At 29.4% G+C, this 23,055-nt stretch overlaps 2 protein-coding genes across 13 annotated transcripts in view; both read right to left on the reverse strand.

Moving 5' to 3' along the window:
• LOC131666881 (longitudinals lacking protein) overlaps positions 1-23,055 on the reverse strand; it is a 140,016-nt gene that overhangs the window by 17,066 nt on the left and 99,895 nt on the right. Inside the window, exon 7 of one of the 12 annotated variants that reach the window (XM_058939934.1) lies at positions 17,868-18,112. The exons of the other annotated variants lie outside the window; for them this stretch is intronic. Coding sequence (XP_058795917.1) covers positions 17,883-18,112 — 230 coding nt within the window. The 3' untranslated portion in view covers positions 17,868-17,882. Of the gene's footprint in view, positions 1-17,867; positions 18,113-23,055 lie in introns of those variants that run through there. 12 annotated transcript variants of the gene reach the window in all.
• LOC131666889 (zinc finger protein 85-like) lies at positions 4,864-17,793 on the reverse strand. The gene is made up of 4 exons (XM_058939949.1): positions 17,203-17,793; positions 16,322-16,574; positions 14,013-14,132; positions 4,864-5,078 (listed from the first exon to the last, which is right to left on the reverse strand). Exons 2-4 carry the CDS (start codon positions 16,443-16,445, stop codon positions 4,879-4,881), a joined length of 444 nt encoding a protein of 147 aa, XP_058795932.1. The 5' UTR covers positions 16,446-16,574; positions 17,203-17,793; the 3' UTR covers positions 4,864-4,878.

Here is a 23,055-nt window from a genome sequence, read left to right on the forward strand (position 1 = left end):
CTTTTTTCAGTTCCTCTGAATGTTAGTTTAAAAGTTGTAATATATATTTTTCTTAATTGAAATCATCTAAAATATACAATTAAAATAAAATGCTTAAGTTGATTAAAATGCACTGCATTCATTCATTCGTTCCACACTTCGAATCAATATAATATAAAATTAAAAATCGAACCAAACAACAACCACAATTTTTAGTTTTCGAAAAAAAAAACGCATGATCCTAAACGACCTCGTCTAATAGAATAGAATTTCCTATAATATAATATTCAATTCGTATACATTTCATAATCCTTTAAAACAAACAGCGCAAATATTCAAAATAGTGTTTAATGGACATATTTAATAAATCAAGTGCAATGAGTCAATTGATGGAAGCACTTATTGCAAATGGAACAGTGAAATAACTAAGGTTTACCACATTCAAAACGCAGATGTCTGTCCAACGTACCCTTGGTTGAGTAGTTTTTCCCACATTTATAGCATGGAAACCGTTTTATCGTCATTATTGAGTTGGCTTGCAGTCCTGACGACAGTTCTGTGAACATAATTGTTAACAGATGACCTTGAACTTATTTTACCAAATATAAAATTATTTAGTTTCCCTTTTACTCGATTTCGGAGGCATTAAAATGAAATCAGTTAAACATCAGTTAACGTTTCGTTGGTGGACTAACCAACTTCTTCAGAACTTTATTGTAAATTAAACAACAATAGATATACAAATAAAATCATGTATGAAGGTGATCCACCTTCTTGCAAATAAGCAAAGTGACTGGCACCGTCTTTTCAGCATAGTTGATGGCTGTCGACTGAATAGAATTCGCTCGATTTATCTAAATTATATGTTTCCTTTTCTGAAAAATACAGATTATTGGATTATAATCGCAACTAATCTTCTGATATCTTTCTGTTTATTGATGCTAAATCAATTATATTCAATCGGCAGCCAACAACTGTTTTGACAAGACATTTCTAGTGCTTATTTGTAAGCATGTGGGATATTATTCAAATATGTTTTCACATTTTATATCTCTTATTGTTTAGCTTCTAATAAAATTCTAAACATGTTGACAAATTGCAATCGATACAAATCAACTGATGTCTAACTGACCTCAAGTTATGGACTCAAAAATCGAGTAGTAAGAGATCGATTAATAAAGAAACAAGGGTACATGAGATATCAAATATCAATACAAAAATTTCTGAAAATCGCAATAGTGTCGCTATGATTAATTGCCAAACTTCTGAAAATAACTTTATCAGTAGCATAGCTTCGATTAGAAATTTGTTCAAAATTTCAATACAACAGAAGCAAAATACGATTTCAAAATGAGTGTATACTAGAAAGAGTTAATTTGAAACAAATACATTATTTGATTTGAAAATTAAATAACTTACAACTCAATATCATTGACACGTAATATTTTAAATAATAACGATAAACAAAACAAAAATAATTTTTTTAAATAAAATAAAATGAATCCGAATATACTTTTAAAAATAAAAATAAACTCTGTCGAAATATTCTTCTTAGTACATACTTAAATCTTCAGTGATGATTTGAGATGAAATTAAAAATAAAATATGCAAATAAAACACATTCAATGATAATTCTGAATTTTATGAATAAAATAGCATAATTATTTTTAGTAAGAAAAATCTATAAAAAATTGTGATAGGTTGCTGGAATTATCTTCGTGAGTGGAGGCGTTGTCTTCAATATGGAGTTGATAATCTTGTTAATAATTTACTTCGAATAACATATTTTATTATTTAGATAAAAATCGATACATAGTAGCGCACTTATAGATTAATGAACGGGGAATATTAATTTCCCTTTAAATTGTAAATATTACGATTGTAAATACATTAAATGAAAAATCCTGATTACTATATAATTTGAGATTATGCTAATTACAGAATGATGCTAATGACTGAAATTATCTGACATACATTGACAGGCGAAGGCACTATATACCGAAATATGTCCACAAATTATTTCAACCAACACAATGACAGCTAAACGAAGACTTGGACAAATTCAAATGATATTAAATAGAAATATTTACAGAAACGACGATAACCATTTTCTGAAATTTACCGGATGCTTCAACATAAATATATGTACAAAAATCAGAAGATGATTACAATCGGAATTATTAAATATAATTGAGAACCGCGGATTCTATTTGCCATTAAAAATCAAAAGTTTTATAATCATAATTTATAATTAATACTTAAACTAATAATCTCAAAATACTTTTCAACAGACATTTAAGTAATAAATTACATTAAGTGCTATGCGTAGTACTAAAATAATAAAAAAATAATCTTAACATGTTAATTTTTGTACATTCTGCTAAACATTTAATCATAATTGTATTATTAAATTAAAGTTTTGATTGTCAATAGAATTTTAAAAATTTTGCATTATTTAAATAGTATTACTGCTTTTTGAATAATTAACGTGATGATTAAAATCAAACTGCAAGATACTATAAAACATCATTATATAAAAAAATATATAATATTTAACAATCATAATTTAAAAATTTTTTCCTAAAATTTCTTATAACAGCAGCATATGTTTTCAGAGTTATATCGTTTTATACGATCATTTAGATTTTTCAAATAGTAACATAAAATTAGTTCATATACACAAGGAATCGTTTGTTAGAATGAATGCCAAAAATTAACTTATACAGTAGGACAAAAGTCACGTTGAAACCAAAAAATAAATAAAAACTTTTACATTATTTGAACAAATGACTTTCCTAATATGTAGAAACTTTAGGCTGCTACAAATTCTATCTCAGTCACTTTGGAAAACAAGAATTCTTATTATCCATAGGTATAGTTACTAACATATTAAATTTAGTACAATTCGATCGATTTTTTAAATAAATCACAATAATTTACATTATAATTCATATTCAATCTCAATATATATATGTAATCAATCAATCCTAATGCGAGAGCCAATCCTGGAGAAAAAACATAAATAAAAGCTCATCATATCTCGTAAACGTTTCGCTGGCTACGTTCCCAGACTTTTCAGTACTTATTTCTTTTAATTTTTCAAAAATGTTACACTTACATGAAAAGTCCATTGCAAAAATTCATAGCATACGTCAAACTTAGTACGTCATAGTAATACGAGTATACAAAAGAAAGGTGGACATAAAATGGACTACTCCTGTTAGACTTTCAACTGTTATTTTGACGTGTACTACTTGCAATGAAGTTTTCATGTAATTGTGACATATTTGAAAAATCAAAAGAAATAAAGTACTACACAGGTTGGGAATGTATTCTATTCAACGAAGCGTTTACGAGATGTAATGAATTTTGATTTAAAAGTTTTTTCTCTAGAGTTAGTTCTTACATTTAGATTGATTCATGTTATACACAATAATTTGTACTTGCACGCTCAGTTTGTAAGAAAACACTCCATACTCAATCAATGAGTCGAAACAAAAATTAAAAAACTGAAATCTGAATTAATTTTTCGAGTAATACATAAAAACAATAAAATTTACCTAAGCCTGTATGAAGATAAATGAGCTATTACGTTGAATTTTTCAAATACGGGGTCTGTTCAAAAAGTATCGCGAATTTTGTATGTTTTCGAACATTATTTATTTATTCATGAATATTTATTTTATCTCTTTCAAAGTGATCCCCCTTGGATATAATGCACTTGTGCCAACGTTTTTTCCAATCCTCGAAGCACTTAAAAAAATCATTATTTGTGATCTTGTTCAGCTCCTCCTTCGATGCAATCTTTATCTCTTCAATCGTAGCGTAGCGTCGTCCTTTCATGGGCCTCTTCAGTTTTGGGAACAGGAAAAAGTCACAGGGGACCACGTCTGGGGAATACGGTAGTTGCGGCACCATTACTGTGTTGTTTTTGGCCAAATATTCGCGCACAAGCAACGATGTGTGAGCAGAGGCGTTATCATGGTGCAAAAGCCAGTTTTTGTTCTTCCACAAATCCGGACGTTTCTGGCGGATTGCTTCGTGCAAATTGCGCATAACTTGCAGGTAATATTCCTTATTGACCGTACTACCCTGTGGCAAGAACTCATGATACATCACGCTCCTGTAATCGAAGAAAACTTTGAGCAAAACCTTCACGTTTGACCGAACGCGGCGCGCTTTGTTCGGTCTTGGCTCATGCGGCAGCTTTCATTGGGATGATTGAGCTTTGGATTCCACATAATAACTATAAACCCATGATTCATCACTAGTAATGATCCTCTGGAGTACATGTAGATCGTCACGGTCCGAGTCCAACATCTCCTGCACGAATTTCGCGGCGACTCGACTCATGCCCAAATCATTGGTTAAAATCGAATGGCATGAGCCAATCGATATGTTTAGATCCTCAGAAATTTCTCTAACGGTGATTCGACGTTTGGCCAATACTATTTTCTTCACTTTATCAATGTTTTCGTCTGTTGTTGACGTGCTCGGGCGTCCGGCACGTTGTTCGTCGTTCACATCTTCTCGGCCCTCCGAGAACATTTTGTACCGCCGATAAACGTTGATTTGGTCAAAGGTAGCTTCACCATATGCTACAGTCAACATTCGAAATGTGTCCGCGCAATTTATTTTGTTTTTCACACAACATTTCATACAGATGCTTTGATCTATTTTTTAGAATAGGCAAAAATCGAAGACGAGCCAAAACACATCCAAGCATAACAGCTGTCAAAAATTAACTAAACATTCAAAATGGCCAACCTTGTCAGCATAAGTAAGGGACATGAGTACCAATATAACGCTACAAAAAAATAAAAAATCAAATTTACGTAGCCCGCGGAAATTCAAAATTCGCGATACTTTTTGAACAGACCTCAAAAATAGATTCTAAACTTATTTAAATTTATTTGGCTTCAAATGTCGTAGGATGTAGTGACGTTTAAAATTATCTGCTTGTTTAAAAGCCTTAGGACAAAATTCGCAGGAGAACTGTGGATCTTTGCCACACTCATATCTTATATGTCTGGCAAGACTACTCTTGCTTTTATAAATTTTGCTGCATTTTTGGCAGGTCCACATTCGTTGCGACGAACCTGCGGAGTAGAAAACAGAAGGGTTGAGATTAATTGAGGAAGTGAATTTTGCTTTTCGAGTAAATACGTGTTTATTTAAAATACGGAAAATTATTTATTTCAATAATTCAAATTTGATTATTTTTTTTTAAGTTAATATAGTTGAGGACAATTAAAATACAAAAAGGAGTCCGCAGTAATGAGTTGTGAGCTATTAAAATATATATTTTGATCTATTCTTTATTTTTAAAAATAGTTATCGCTCACTCTGTAATTTAATAAAAATATTTGCAACAATAGAAAAATAAAAAATAGGAATGTACTACGTTTATCAATAATTTTTGAAAAATATTTAAAGGATGGATCGATAACTTTTTGTTTCAAATTCATGAAAATGTTCTATAGCAACTCACCAATTTAATTCTCTTCATAATAAAATATCTTACAAGCGAATAACAAAACCAATATGTAGAAAGTTATGGTAAATAAGAATAAAAAAAATTAAAAACACGTTAAAAATGAAAAGGTTCATTATATAATATCCATAAAGCTTATTAAAGAGACTATTAAAATCTTCAGTTGATGATTTGCAAATTTGAAGTGCTGCGAAATAATACGATTATTATCTCGTATAAGAGTATAAATAAATGAGAAAAAGAGTTAACAAAGTATTTTATTCATTTCGTAATTTTAACAACGTTATGAAAAAATATGTATTTTGAATTCTTCTCCGTCGATTTTGCTTTTTCTTCTGTGAACTGTCCCAAATACTTTTCGAAATCTTGAGAAAGTTGATTTTTATCTTCAAATATTATTGATGATTTTTTTTATTTCCTGATGTTATTACGGTACGAATACGTCATTGAATTTTTGATTACCTATAAAATAAATAACATGTTAGTAGAAGACATTAACAGTAACAAAAAATAAAGTTATGACGCTTATCTTAATTATTAGTAACAAATTTAAAAAAATTATTTCGGTTTTATGAGCTCAGCTAAGAATTACTACCTATTTGATAATTGTTATTCATTTAGCCCACTATAATTCGTGAAATTCGAAATGAGACTTCAAAAATTAAAGGCGTTTCGTTCTCACTGTTTGATTAAACTCCTCAATAAGGATCTAACAGCATTCCTTTAATGCCTAGCAGCTAGATATTGCGCAGCTAAGTATATAAGAGAACCATACTGACCATTATGGAGAGGTCCAATCCAAAAGCAATGACGAATCGTCTTTAATTTTTGTAATCTCATTTCAAATCTTGCGAACCATAGTGGGCTGAATGAGTGACAATTATTAAATTGGTTGTGATTAATAGGTAAACTCGTAAACTCGAAATAATTTTTTCAATGTTCTTATCATTAACAGTAACATTCTTGACAATTATCAATTTCATTGAATTTGTAGACAACTTAAGTCTCCTAAAACTTCGTCACAGGTTCTTCAAGGTATGAAATATCTTCAAATACGAGAAGTAGGATCTTCATTGATGGCATCTTCAGGAATAATATTCGATTAAATTAAATCGATTACCTTATTTAAAACTTGTTCTTTATTTAAAATGATTTATTTAATCTTCGATATACGGTGTTCAATATTATTACTTATTATAAAGAATACAATGTGATTCTATAAATATCTTCTTACAGATAGATTCAATGATGAATATGACACTCAACAACATTACTTGACGACATAAAAATGTGTACAATGATTGAACAAGAATGTGTAAGTATTTGTAATATCCGTTACAAAGCACGGATATAATTAAGTTTTTTTTCGTCCCTCCGTACGTGAGGACTCGAATTTCGTCTCGAACGCGTCGTATCTAAAAATAAAGTTAGATATATATGTAAGAAACTAATGGTATTTTAAACTTGATCTTTGCAATGTTTGAATCCACTGCCCTCACCTAAATTAATTCTTAAATTTATTGCTTTTTACAAAACTTAACGCTTTCATGTTATTTACAATTTTCCGTAACCAACTTTGAATGTTCATTTTTAAATGCTTAATAGTTGAGAAATGAAAACCAAATGTCATTCATCAATCTTTACATTGTACTTTTAGCGATCAATGTTCAGGTGTGCCATCACTAGCACACACTTCCTCAATCTTTACATTTTAACTTAATATCTTATAGACCAATTCCGAGTTTAACTCCAGAATTCTAGATAATTGCAAGAACAAGTTGTGACAAAAAATGAATAGCAAAAGTAGTTTAACCAATTTCGCTATGTGTTCAGAAAATATGCCTTTGATTGTAAATTATCAAAATTTGTCTGCTTTAAACTTATTCATGTAATTCAATATTTACTTTATTCATATCCTATTTGTTACTTCAATGATGCTGAGATAACATTTATCTTTCTCCGTTGCCCGACTTCCTTCAGCGTTATATCTTATACATTTCTTTAAGACTATAATTTTCAAAAAAGATAAATAAATCTTTCTTAGATACCCTCAATATATTACCTTAAACGTTAGAATGAAAATTACTTGTTAATAAGGCTATTCTGTTCCTTTGAATACTAACTCACAAATTCTAATATAAATTAATTTTAGATTTAATCTACCTAAAATATTCAGTTGAAGTAAAATTTATATATTGATTAAATGCACTTCATTCATTCATTCTACGCTTCGAATCAATATAATGTAAAATTAAAAACCAAACCAAACATTTCAATTTTCGGAATTCTCGAATAAGATGTAATCTTGAAATTTAATCTTAAACAACTTCATCCAATAGAATATAACTTTCTATAATGTAATAATCATATACATGTAATAATCGTATACATTTTATAATCCTTTAAAACAAACAACGCAAATATTCAAAATGGTTTTTTATGAATAGATTTAATATGTCGAGTGCAATTACTCAATTGGTGAAATGATTTATTGCAAATGGAACATTCAAATAACTTAGGTTTACCACATTCGAAACGCTGATGTCTGTCCAACGTACCCTTGGTTGCGTAGTTTTTCCCACATTTATAGCAAGGAAACCGTTTTGTCGTCATTATTGAATTGGCTTGCAGTCCTGACGACAATTCTGTGAACATAATTGTTAACAGATGACCTTAAAGTTATCTTACCACAAATAAAATTATTTTGTTCCCCTTTTACTCGATTTTGGAGGCATTAAATTGAGTTTAGTTAGACATCATTTGGCGTTTTGTTAGCGGGCTTACCAACCTCTTCAGAGCGAATAATATTTAATCGACAGCCAACAATTGTTCTGAGAAGATGGTGCCATTCAGAGTTCTTATTTGTAAGTACGTGAAATTATCATTTAAATATGTTTTCATATTTTATATCTCTTGATATTTGGCTTCCAATAAAATTCTGAAGAGGTTGGCAAATCCGTAAACGAAACGTCAACTGATATCTTACTGACCTCAAGTTATTGACTCAAAAATCGAGTAATAAGAGATCGATTAATAACGAAACAAGGGTACATGAGATATCAAATATCAATACAAAAATTTCTGAAAATCGCAATAGCGTCGCTATGATTAATTAAGAATGCAAAACTTCTAAAAATAACTTTATCACTTAGCATAGATTCGATCAGAAATTCGTTAAAAATGTCAATATAATAGAAGCAAAATACAATTTTTAAATGAATATGCAGTATAAATAGTTAATTAGAAACACATACATTATTCGATCTAATGAGTAATATAAACTTATAACTCAATATCATTGAAAAATGATATTTAAATAATAACGATAAACAAAACAAAATCAAAATTTTAAATAAAATAAAATGAATCCGAATACACTTTTAAAAATATAAATAAACTTAGTTGAAATATTCTTCTTAGTACATACTTAAGTCTTCAGTGATGATTTGAGTTATAAATAAAAATAAAATAATCAAATAAAATGTACTTAATGATAATTCTGAATTTGATGGATAAAATAACAGAATTATCGTTACTGTGAACAATCTATAAAAATTTTGGTGGGTTGCTGGTATTATCTTCGTGAGTGGAGGAATTGTCTTCAATATGGTGTTGATGACCTTATTGACAATTTACTTCGAATAACAGATTTTATTATACAGCTAAAAATGGATACATAGCAGTGTACTTATAGATTTGTAAGTGGGAATAGCTAATTAATATGACATAAAATATCTATAACATACATTGACAGGCGAAGGCACTATATAATGAAATATATATATTTACTATTTCTATAACGCAATGACAGTTATACGAAGACTTGGCCAAATAAAAAAAATATTAAATAGAAATATTTATGAAAACGTCAATAACCAGTTCCTGAAATTTACCGGATATTGCAATATAAATATATGTTTAGGAATCAGAAGTTGATTATAATCCGAGTTATTAAATATAATTGAGTATCGAAGATTCTATCTGCCATTAAAAATCAAGAGGTTCCTAATCATGACTAATGAATAATACCTAAACTAGATTATTATATGTAAGAGAGTTTACATTTATTTGAATTGATAATGTGAACATAATACTTTGTCCACATTTATTCATTTATATAGGAAAGTTGTGTCTTGAATATTGAATTTCAATTATACTTAAATCATTTTACTACCTAATGTATTTGAATTGATAATGTGAACATAATACTTTGTCCACATTTATTCATTTGTATAAAGCAGTTGTGTCTTGAATATTGAGGTTTTAATTATACCTAAATCATTATACTACCTAATATACGATAAACGTATTGTAACAATAATAGAATAAAAGCAGATATTTATATTTACAGTTCCCTGCACATATCAATTATAAAATAATTTTCAACAGGTATTTGTGCAATAGATTACGTTAAGTTCTACTTGTAATACTAAAAAAATAAAAAGAAAGTATTGTTAATGTGTTGATTTTTGTACATTCTGTTAAACATTTAATCATAATTCTATTGTTAAAATAAAGTTCTTATCGTCAATAGGATTTTTAGAATCTACTTTATATAAATAGTATTTCTCTTTTTATGGATATTTAATGTAATCAATAAAAAGATAATTCAAGAATTTTCAAAACATTATATATAAAAATATATGCATTAACATTAAATTTCATAGTTTTCAATTTTTTCTCCGAAATCTCGAATAACAGCAGTACATTTTTTTCTAAGAATTAAATCATGATAATGCAAGTAGCGATACTTTTATTCAGATTCTTCAAATAGTACTATAGAATTAGTTCATCAACATTTAAAAGTATTCATTTGTCGAAATGAATAACAACAGTACTATTTCTAAACTCGTGTTGAAGTCAAATTAAAATCAAAGACTAATTATAAACTTTTAATCAAATGCCTTTTCTAATTTTTAGAAGCTATAAACTACTATACCTCACTGTCTTTGACAAACAATTTTTCTTATTATCTATATGTACAGGTACACTACTACATTAAGTTTAGTACCATTAAATTCATTATTTAGATAAATAAAAATATTTTGTACTTGCACGATCAATTTATGAGAACACATTTCATACGCATATAATAATTGAATCTTTTGAGTAGAAAAGCAGAACAATAGCATTAACCTAAATATGATTTGAGGTAAATAAGCTGTTATCTTAAATTATTGAAATAAATAGTTATTAAACGAGATTGAGTTTGTAACTCTAGTTGCTCAATTTGAATTACCGTGCTTGAATGAAAGGTGCGTGCGTGTGTACATACATTACGTAGCGACTCATTACGTCGCAGAGCTCTCGCTTTTCATCGAGCTGTGTCCCTGACCACATCTCCGATACTCCTTAGTCAACAAAAAGAAGCGCTCAATAGCCGCGACATTATCTACACCGATTATCCAGATGGATCGTACTTAGTCGACGTGAGCAGCTTTAAATCGTTGCGACACCGATTGTGGCCATTTCACGTTCGTTAAAGAAAACGCTCTCACCATCGGAGGCACCTCATGAGGTAGCTAAAGCGGGAGCCAACGATTGTTATATCACTCCTTCGACGTAGGAAAATTCCGTACATTTGTAAGCATTCTCTGCACCGAATTTACGTCGGAAATGACCGAGTAAGTTCACTTCGTCAAGAATCGTTAAATGAGCCTATTCGTGAAAGCTCAACATCTTTATGCATAATTGTCAGGTCTAAACTTAGTCAAATGCTTAAGATCGTTCAGATTCTACAATCTCTTAAGTAATCTTGGTAGCCAATGTATACGTAACTCATCAACAGATTTTTTTTTAAGTGTCCTTCCTGAATTCTTTAATATTAGTTGAGCTTAATGACTGCGTTCTACCGATTATTAACTTTTAACGCCTTGCTTTTACTATTATATCTAAATTTTACAAGGTTTATTGTATTGATGTCTAAGTTTATGTATATTATTATAGTGTCGAAGAAAATTCGACTTTTGTTTGATAGCCCTACCGCAAAGGTGGCATATGAACTTTGCCTCTTTACCACACTCGATATCGAGATGTCTTTTGAGAGTAGTCGGGCTGCCATAAGTTCTGCCGCACTTTACACAGACCAGCCGTTCTTTCACCGACGAACCTGCGGAGTAAGAAACAGAATGATTGATATTACTTGAGGAAGTGAATTTTTTTCAAATAGATACGTATTGAAATACCTAGTAGAAATTCGGAAGGTTATTTATTTCAATAATTCAAATTTGATCGTTTTTCTACTAAGTTAATATAATTGAGGACAATTAATGTACAAGAGGGAGTCCGCAGTGATAAGTTGCCAAATAAAATACGTAGTGAGCTATTAGAATATTTGTTTTGAACTATTCTTTATTCTTAAAAGAAAATAGTTATCGTTCAATTTGTAATTGAATAAAAATATTTGCAAAAACATAAAAATAAAAAATAGGGATGTACTATGTTTATCAACAATGTTTGAAAAATATTTAAAGGACGGATCGATAACTTTTTGTTTCAAATTCATGAAAATGTTCTATAGCAACTCACCAATTCAATTCTCTTCATAATAAAATATCTTACAAGCGAATAATAAAAGCAATATGTAGAAAGTTATCGTAAATAAGAATAAAAAAAAATTAAAAACATGTTAAAAATGAAAGGTTCATTATATAATATCCATAAAGCTTATTAGACTTAAAATCTTCAGTTGATGATTTCCAAATTTTAAGTGCTGCGAAATAATTTGATTATTATCTCGTATAAGAGTATAAATAAATGAGAAGAAGAGTTAATAAAATATTTTATTTATTTTGTAATTTTAATAACATTATGAAAAAATATGCATTTTGAATTCTTCTCCGTCGATTTTGCTTTTTCTTCTGTGAACTGTTCCAAATACTTTTCGAAATCTTGAGAAAGTTGATTTTTATCTTCAATGTAATTGATGATTTTTTTTAATTTCCAGATGTTATTATGGTACAAATACGTCATTGAATTTTAGATTACCTAAAAAATATATAACATGTTAGTAGAAGACATTGACAGTAACATTCTTATCAATTATGATCTTCATTGAATTTTTAAAGAACTTGAATCTTCAAAAACTTGGTCACAGGCAGAGCAATCGCGGTCTTTACAAATTTTCTTCAAAGTGTAAAATATTTTCAAATATGAGAAGCAGAATCTTCATCGGTAGCATCTTCAGAGATTGAATCTTCATTTGTAGTATCTTCAGGAATTATATTCAATTAAATTGAATCGCTTAAAGTATTTAAAATTTGTTCTTTATTAAAAATAATTTATTTATTCTTCGATATAGGGTGTTAAATATTACTACCTAATATAAAGAACATAATGTGATTGTATAAATATTTTCTTAGAGAAAAATTCGGTGATGATTGGGACGCTCAACAACATTATTTGACGACACAAAAATAGAATAAAACGTGTACAATGATTGAACAAGAGTGTGTAAGTATTTATGATGTCCCTTATAAAGCACTGAGATAATTAAGTTTTTTTTTTGACACTCCGTACGTGAGGAGTCGATTTACGCACCCTCGGGAAAGCAAGTGCGCTTCGAATCTCGTCTCGAACGCGTCGTATCTAAAAATAAAGTTAGATACATGTGTAAGAAAGTATTGGTATTTTATACTCTATCTTTGCAATGTTTGAATCCACTGCCCTCACCTAAATTAATTCTTAAATTTATTACTTTTTACAAAACTTAACATTTTCATGTTATTTACAATTTTCTGTAACTAATTTTGAACATCCATTTTTCAAATGCTTAATAATTAAGAATTGAAAACCAGACGTCATTGGTCATTCTTTACATTCTAACTTAATATCTTATAGACCAATTCCGAGTTTAACTCCAGAATTCTAGATAATTACAAGAACAAGTTGTGACAAAAAACAAATAGCAAAAATAGTTTAACCAATTTTGCTATAGTGTTCTGAATATATCCCCTTGATTATGAATTATCAAAATTTGTCTGCATTAAACTTATTCATGTAATTCAATATTTACTTTACTCATATCCTATTTGTTACTTCAAGGATGCTGAGATAACATTTATTTTTCTCCGTTGCCCGACTTCTTTCAGCGTTATATCTTATACATTTCATTAAGACTATAATTTTTAAAAAAGATAAGTAAATCTTTCTTAGATTCCCTCAACATATTACCTTAAACCTTAGAATATAAATTATTTATTAATAAAGCTATTCTAATTTCCTTTGAATGCTAACTCACAAATTCTAATATAAATTAATTTTAGATTTAATCTACCTAAAATATTCAGTTGAAGTAAAATTTATATGTTGATTAAATGCATGTCATTCATTCATTCTACGCTTCAGATCAATATAATGTAAAATTAAATACCAAACGAAACATTCGTCTCAATATTTAGAATTTTCGTCAAAATCGTATCATCCTAAACAACATAAATATATACACAATGGTATTTAATGAACATATTTAAAATTTTTAGTGCAATTAGTCGATTGACAAAAACAAATATTGCAAATGGGATAAATAGCAAAGGTTTACCACATTTGAAACGCAGACGTCTGTCCGAAGTACTCTTGATTGAGTAGTTTTTTCCACATTTATAGCATGGAAACCGTTTTGTCGTCGTCATTAAGTTGACTGGTAGTCCTAATGACGATTCTGTGAACATAATTATTAACAGATGTCCTTGAGTCTGTTTTACCAAAAAATAAAAAAATGTATTATGAGCATCTTCCTTGCGATCAAATATATTAAGTCTCGACTTTTAGTTGACCTGGTTCAATTTCCACAATGTTACGAACTTGAAGCTTCAAACTTTGTGACGGTTATTCGGTCTAAAATGTTTTCGGGACACTCTCAGCAGCTTTGCCTGTTTCGCTTATGGCAGACTGTGTGCGGCGATCTTCGTTTGAATGCGAAAAAGAGCGAAACGCAAATGAAAGACGATGCTGAAGAGAAGGATGCATGGATGTATTATTAGAGAATGAGTGAAAAAAAACAAGTAAAATTTACTATGAAATGTATGGGTTTGAGTGACAGTGATATTAAGTTTAAGTAAACTATGAAGTAATGTTGTTTGTATACATTAAGTACGATGAAAATCATACGGAAAGAATTGTAGTGACATATGAAGATATTGCCAATAGTTTAAAAATGCGTGCGCGCAATTATGAAATTTAACATAAATGAGGAGAAAGAAAATACACCATCTGTCAAAGATGAAAATTAATCAAGTATCATCGTCGTTCGAGAATGCTAGACATGTGTGTGTAATGTTGCCAATTTCTAACGATTGAGCGTATGGAGGTGAGTAGGGAGAGCAAGTAAAACATGTTCGTAACACATTCGTATGGTCAACATTGGTTTAACCATATTGTTAACTTCGCGCGCGGGTGACGCTTGCAAAGAGAACGGCAGACGCGAGGAGTGTTAGATCAGCAGAGGCAAAGGTGAGAAATGCCATCTTTGAGCTAAGTCAACAATGGGTCACGCCCGCGGCCTTGCGGGACCGGGAGTAGGAGCATAAAGAAGGAAGGATGGAAAGGCAGGAAAAGCGTCGATGAGAGCAAAAGAAAAGTGGAAATAACAAAAAAAAGTGACGGGGGTATAAGGTGAAGAGTAGAGATGCTAGTGGTAACGGCACTCACTTATCTGGCAGGACTCAAGCCAATAAGACTCTCTTTCTCTCTTTCTCTCTTTGCACAGATTGTATATGAAATCTGTCAACAGTATCAGATCGGTCATATTAAGGGGCTTATTTTTTACAACTGTAGTGTAAAGTCTGTGTGTCTTAAATTAATTGGTTAAAAAGACCGATACGTCTGTTTCAGAGCTTAAAATAAATACGCATTAGTTGAATTGGCACTTCACTTTGTGTATAATTTTTACTTCATCTAACCAAACAAGCTTGAAGAAAAAGAACGGTAGACGGAGGCATTTCGCGCACTCGATATATTAAATATGTCCATAAAATACCATTTTGAATATTTTCACCGTTTCTTTTAAAGAAGTATAAAATTGATTAGTATTGACTATTACATCGTAGGAAATATATTTTACTGCATGATATTGCTTAGAATTATTACTTTAAACACTACGGAAATTTGGCCGGGTCGACTAAAAATTGAGATTATACGTATTTGCTCATTTTTGAAGAGGCGCTCGTACAATTATGATAGAACTTCACTCATAGATAAGTTCGATTGATCACATATTTTTATGTAATTTCCATTTCACACCCTAATTTAACCTATCCATCAATTATTGAAAATATTTTCTATGTTTACGTAAAACTGTGATATAATAATAATAATTTCCGATTACACTAACAAACATCAAGTAATCATTGATCTAGACATTAATTTTTTCTTCAAGTAAGCTGTCTATTATCGAAAATATATATTGCACAAAATTCAATCAAAGACTAGGATACCTTAATTTTTTTTCAAGTCTTTGAAAACAATTTCGAAATGAAAGTACATTTGAGTTAAATCTATGTCATGATTTAAAGTTTTAAATATTTTTGGCATGAATAAAATATTTGATATAAAAATTAAAATATTCATAACTTATTTATTTTTTTAAACCAATGGAGTTCAAGATATTTCTCATTAACTAGTTACATTTTTGTTGTCATCAAACATTCCCGCATATAACTCTAATATTATTCAAGGTACAGATGGAAATATGAACATCAAGGGACTTACATATTCTATATAAGTTATAATAAAAGTAATCTTAGAGTAAACAAATCTCATACAATTCAGCGAAACCGGTATAAATAAAAGAAACTGAAAAAAAAAATAAAAATATCGCAGCAACGGAGAAAAAAGGGGTGCATCACTCACTTGCGGTGGGAGATACGCCTACTGTCACATCCGTAGATTCGAGCCTCGAGTTGGTGCTGTGTAAACATGTGACGTTGGAAACTGCTACGCTGTTTGAACCGCTTACCGCAGTAGGTACACGCATGTTGTGGCAGTTTGCCACATTCTTCTCGTAAATGCCGCGTCAATGATACTTTCCACGAGTAAGTTTTACCGCAGCGATAACAAGCGAATGGACGATCCCATGGTTTTGACGTGGACGCACCACTCGGACCTTTGAACAAATAAGCAGAACGATATTTTTTGGTTAATTTTGATTTTTTGTCATAGCAGTTGTAAAGGCTCGATTATTTACTTGTTTTTTGCTGGGAAATGGTTGAGTGAAAAGGAGAAAAGTGCGATTTGCATATTTAAATGTTGAGAGCCACTGATTGAAGGAACGAGTGAAATGTATTAAAGCAATCAGTGATTCTTAATTTATTGTGGTTATTCTAAGTTTTATTGTTTAGATAATGTTACGTTACGTAATCATTTGACGCTTGTCCTTCGTGATATCTTTACATAATTTCCATAATGTTAATCAACATGAGGTTATCACAGCTTAATTCAGTTTATACTTGCTACGATTGAGTTTAATTAAGCAGTCTATTTCTGTGACAATAGTGGTACAACTTTTTGTACAAAACTTTGGCATGGGAAATTCGATTGGAAATATGAAAATAGAACAATATAATAAAAAACCGATGGGAGAACTGAATAGTTTTACCACCACCATTGTACCAATTTTATTCCATAATTTCTTACAAATGATGGTAACTTAATTTCATATTATTTTGCATTAACAGCAATTTAAGTAACAGTATTATTTTGAAAAAAAAATAATACAGAAATTCCATACATACCTATGTATTATAATAAATTTGTATTTCACTGATATAATTGATACCTGTAAAAATGAAGCTCATGCATTAATTACAGTTCTATAAAATATACTATAGTGATGAAAAATATCTGAAAATCAAGCAAATACAAATCCAATTTGAAAACATGACATAGACTAATTTTATATTTTAAATAATATTTTTTTAATAATAGACATATAGAATGGTGCATTTAAATGAATAAGTCAGTTTAACCGTTTCAAGTTAATTTAAATGAGTTTGTATTTTTTTCATAAACGGCCAAAATATGGAAATAAAAGGTAAGCAGTTCATTCTACACTCTCCCAACAACTCAATCACTAATTCTTGATATAATAAAAAAGCTATCGAGCACCATTTATTGCTGGTACACCCTTGTCAATTTCATTTTAAAATATGTTTTCTTCAAAATTTGTAACCTTCTCTTATCTTTCAAAATAGTTGCAAATGCACATGTATGTGTGTATCACCACCCTATGACTATTATATTTTTCAAATAATTAAAAGTAAAGTAAAAAATAAAATTTTTAATTTAACAACTTATCTTAATAGTTCTCTGTAAATTGCATGTTTGTTTATAAAAAATATTGGAATCAAAATCTTTCAATTAAATAAAAAAAATGTTCATTTCGACACGATTATTTCGTTACAATTTGTTGCAATCATTGTAAAGAATCAAAATCAGAGAAGACACAAGGTCGTTTTGATTTTTGATGCCTGCGTAAGTGATAGGCTCGCTTGAAGCGTCTGCCGCAGTGCTGACAAAAGAACCGAGGTAGAACTCGACATTCTTCACGCAGGTGACGAAGTAAAGAGGTACGCCACGAGTATGACTTGGCACACTTAGGACACTGAAATGAGTTCTGCCGGCGAGTCAGTTCCAAGTCGTCCTCTAAAAACAGACAACCTCCAGTCAGTGGCGCAGAGGCAGGATAGCGAAGGTAAGTCTTTGAAATGTGTATAACAAAGAGCAAAAATTTGGAGAAAAAAAGCACAAAATAATAGATGCGACAATAAAACAACAGTTGAAGATTCATCCACAAATTTTGTGTTACAGATCCAAAAGACATTCTTTTGATAGAACACCCGTAAAGCCTAATTAGAAATTCTCTGGTACACATTGAGCATTTATGGATGATTTTTCATATACACGTTGAACAAACTTTGTCAAATTTCTGCATGAAACTACACAGAGGAAAATTTTGCCTACGCATGACAATGATCAATGAAATCAATCACTGAAAAACACAAAAATATCAACGATGAACATTATTATAAATCAATAAAAGTTGAATAGTTGTAAGTGCATTTATTCTAATGTACTGATACATTTTTTTCTAGAAACATTCTTCTGTTAAGATCATTATACTCTTCGTGTACCAATGTTTAACAATGATTTCGATTGTAATCTTATATATTCCAATTTCTTCACAATGAACCTGGAAAAATAAATGATGATTAGTAAAGCGCATTATTTTATTATAGGTATGAATCTTTGTCAAGTATTGTTATCATATGGGAATAAAAAACTGAAAATCAAGATACTAATTAATAAATAAAAATGAACGATTTTGAAAAATAACAAGAATATAAAATCATAGTAACTTTTTGGTGTAGTTAATAAGTCAGCGTTTTTCTGATCATTGCTCATTTATTTATAAAAGTTTTTACAAACTGATAAGAAAATTTCCATGGCTGGAATGTTATAGTATAATTTGAATTATTAACATAATATCGCGCTTATTTACAAAATTCCACTAATGTCACTTTGTATCAATTATTTGGGCAACAGATGTTTGATGGATTGTCTTGCGATGCTTTATTAAGTGGTGTTTATGCATAAATCGGTAGCCGCATATTTCACATTTAAAGGCTGGTAATTTACCACATTCGATTCGCCGATGTTTTAATAGAGACTCACGCCATTTGTAGCTTTTGGCACAGTTCGTACATGCGTACCTGCTGTCAGGATTGTCCTTTGACTGGAACGGCAAAATAGGCAGCATCCAACCTGTGGACATATTTGATGGTGGATTGTCATTGTATTATTATAAGAAAAGATTTGATCCTTTAATTAATTCAACATGAGAAAAAAATACGTCGATTTATTTATTATTCACAATTCAAAAATATTTACATGCAGAAAATACCGAAAATTTGAAAAATAAAAAAAAAATTGTACAAAAAAATTGATATATTTATTTCAATATGAAATCTGTGATGGTGTGTTGAGATTTTTGCTGTTGGAACTATAGATGGATATATCAAATCATTTTTAATAACTTTTCATTGTATTGCTGTTCAATGATTTTCTCGAGAAATCCTCAATGTATTTACCTGAAAGCAATATGAATATGTTAATAAAAAAGTATTAACTAACATAATATATAGATAAATCCTGTAATTTTCTGAAAAAATAAAACTCTAAACAATAGAAATAAAGAATAATACGAAAGCACATAATAAAATAATTGAAAAAAATGTAGATTGTTAGGATATCTAATGACAAAATATTTAATTGTCATAAATAAAAATTATTTTTGTTTTGAAGAAATCCACTTTTTTAGTGATTAAATTTTTATTTCACTCAGACAAATATTAACATTACATGAAAAAATGAACTAGAAATTTTCACATATTTTTAAAGTAAAAATTGTAGAAATAATGTAATTCATCACAATGCAGATTTCGAATATAGTAGTAAATATATTTTCATTAAACACTTTATGAGATTCTCACTTTACCCGCGTCTAGTAGCTACATCTTTTTCCCCATTTAAGACGTATTTTTTCTATTATTTTTCTCATTTTTACGCTACAGTAAATAATATTCATATTTATATACCTTGTTTATGTTTAATAGCTAAATTTTGTATTTGTTACGCTAGATTGTTTTTTCAGATACTTACATACTAATTATTATCATGATCATAAAGGCTAAAATATTCATTCATTTCCCTTTGATCTTAATATTTTTCAACGGAAGATTCTATCACCAAAATACGCAAAAATAACGTATTTACATTTGTTTGGTATATTTTTAAGAGAAATGAAATGACTATTTTAATATTTGATTATACAACGACGAATGCTCTATCGTACGAAAGCTGCAAAATATAATATAATTTGCTTTAAAGACATCGTTCAACCGGCTGTGAAATAATTACAAAATAAATCGTAAAAATGGTTTTTTTTTTTTCAAAATAACAACTACTATTCAGTATCATGCGTTGAATTGAAAAACTTTCTTGTTTCGAAAAATGTAACTGGTGTCATATTTTATTATGCTACTGTAAAATGTATAATATATAACCGTTTACGTATCTATTGTTCAGTCTTTGCGCTGCATACTTTCGATTTCGCACAAAAATTGTCGTATCCGTTTAACCATCGAAAATTATTTCAATCACAATTCTTTTTATTGTTTTATCGGCACATATTTTGGCATTTAGTTTAGATTTTTTCGTCTTATGAAAACAACATTCATAGTCACCATATAAATGTTAATCAATTTTATTGCAATAAGAAAATTTTCGTTCAAATTTTAAGCTAGTGTCCTATTTTGTTTGTTCAACTGATGATCTTCAAATTTTTGATGAATTCAGTATTCTTTGTCAATGGAAGTTTTCAGCTATCCTTGACATTGCATTGTGAATGAGTTTCAATTAGTTTTAAAGACTTTGGAAGATATAACAACATTCATTCTGAAAGAGAAGTATTTCTTTTCATACATCAATAGTATTTAATTTTTCGAGTCGATTTCATTTGCACAAAGACATGAGCAGAAGATAGAATCATACTATTAAGCAATGCATTGAAGAACAAGCTAGCGCTTTTAGGATTCAATGAAATATTGTTTTTTATCGTATTTATTTGCATGTTGCATTGGAAGTGTAAGTTAAGAATTTATTATTATTTTGATTCAAATAACCCCCATTGAAATATATTTATAAACCAGTTCAGAATATAACTGGATAGTATTATAGAACGGAAGAGCTTCAATTTTCCTTTGATATATCTATTTGAAACTACTAATTCGTTTGTAAAAGTAAGCTCACCTTTGAGTTACTTTTTGTAAAAACTAGAACTTTAAATAGGTCGGTTATAATGTCTATAAAAAGACACATAGTAAAGGTACAGAGAAGACTAGACATAATTTTAGAAGATAAAATGAGTCTATATCTCTTCTAGTCGCAGTCTACGTTAGAGTTTCAAGTGTAAATTTTCACATTAGATTTCTCATTTACTAGTGTGATATTTTCAATACTCAACTATTCAAACAATCAAAGACTATCTTGAAGATTTTTCAAAAACATTCAAAAATAGAAAGAATGTTTTGATACGTAGTAAAACATTTTCACTAGTCATTCAACTAAATCAGATCAAAATTTTTCACATTTAGGGTAGGAACCTAATTTTATTATCGCACTAGGATAGAATCCTAGTTTCTTAATCACTATCATATTTGATTATATAAGTTCTAAAGAGAGAAATATATTACACTAAATGCGCAACCAATACAACAGCTCCGTTGGAGTACTTGCTGTTAATAGAAAATACGAAGGAAATTTTTTATTCTATTAGATTATTATTCAAAGTGAAAGTTACACTTTCGACGAGTGCACAAGAAGATTTTGATTGCAAACACCGACAGGATTTAGTTTGAAGATACAAAATTTGAAATTGAGAATTTTTTTTGATTCAATCTGTTGAATTCTGCCCTTACTTCTGTAACGTGGAGAATATTGCTTGATATAGCGTCACAATCTCACGTGAGGAGGTTGATTAAACGTAAAATACATTAAAAACTGTACCGTACACAAGATGAATATTTGTACTGGTCATTTCATCAAAGTAATAATATTTTCCCTAAAAGAAACTTTGTTTTATGAAATAGCATTCTATTGGAAAGAAAAATATGATTATCAATAAATAGTGCAACAAATAATTTTTGACTAGAACTATAAATTCTAATACGTAACATACTGTCTTGATTCCCTTATAGTTTTCTTATATGATAACATTTGTAATAATGGAAAGAAGAGAAATAGCTGGAAATTCACTTAATTTTAATTATATTCAGCAGTGTTAATCATTGTATTCGGATTCATTTTTAATTTCTCTTAATTTTTCGTTTTATTTATGTTGTTGTTGTCGTTCGTTGAAGTAGAGGGTTGGCCGGTTGGTTCTGTCGCAGAATTATATATAGTGCTAAGTGAGGTAATTTTTACGCAGTAAAAATCTTTTACCGTGTAAAAATCACCTCACTTAGCACTATATCTATTCTGCGACAGAATTAACCGGCCAACCCTCTACTTCAAAGAACGACAACAATAACAGCAAAACGAATACGACCTAAATAAAACGAAAAATTAAGAAAAGTTAAAAATGAATCCAAATACGATGATTAACACTGCTAAATATAAGTAAAATTAAGTGAATTTCCAGCTCTCACTATTTCTCTTCTTTCCATTATTACAAATTTTATCATTTAAGAACTATAAATTATATTTAATTATTCGTTAGACAATATAGAGAGCATGAGAAGTGAAATTCTGAGTTAAAAAATTCGTTGCTTACTCAACCTTCACGATTCAAGGCATTATTAATAATAAGTAAAATTATAGGAAAATCCTCCAAAATTTATATCACTAGAAATTTATAATTTCTTTGTTTCATTTCTTTCAATTTAACGGAAATAAAATAGTCGCGTTTTATTTTATTTTTTTTATCGGTTCAACTTGTTTTACGTACATTTAAAATTGTTATAAAAATAACTGCATGACCTTGTTTAAGCTTATTAAAAAATAAGCCAACAGTGTGTATATGGATCAAC

This window comes from Phymastichus coffea, unplaced genomic scaffold (assembly GCF_024137745.1).
Source record: "Phymastichus coffea isolate CEN01 unplaced genomic scaffold, Cenicafe_Pcof_1.1 PCOF00062, whole genome shotgun sequence".
NCBI lineage: Eukaryota > Metazoa > Arthropoda > Insecta > Hymenoptera > Eulophidae > Phymastichus > Phymastichus coffea.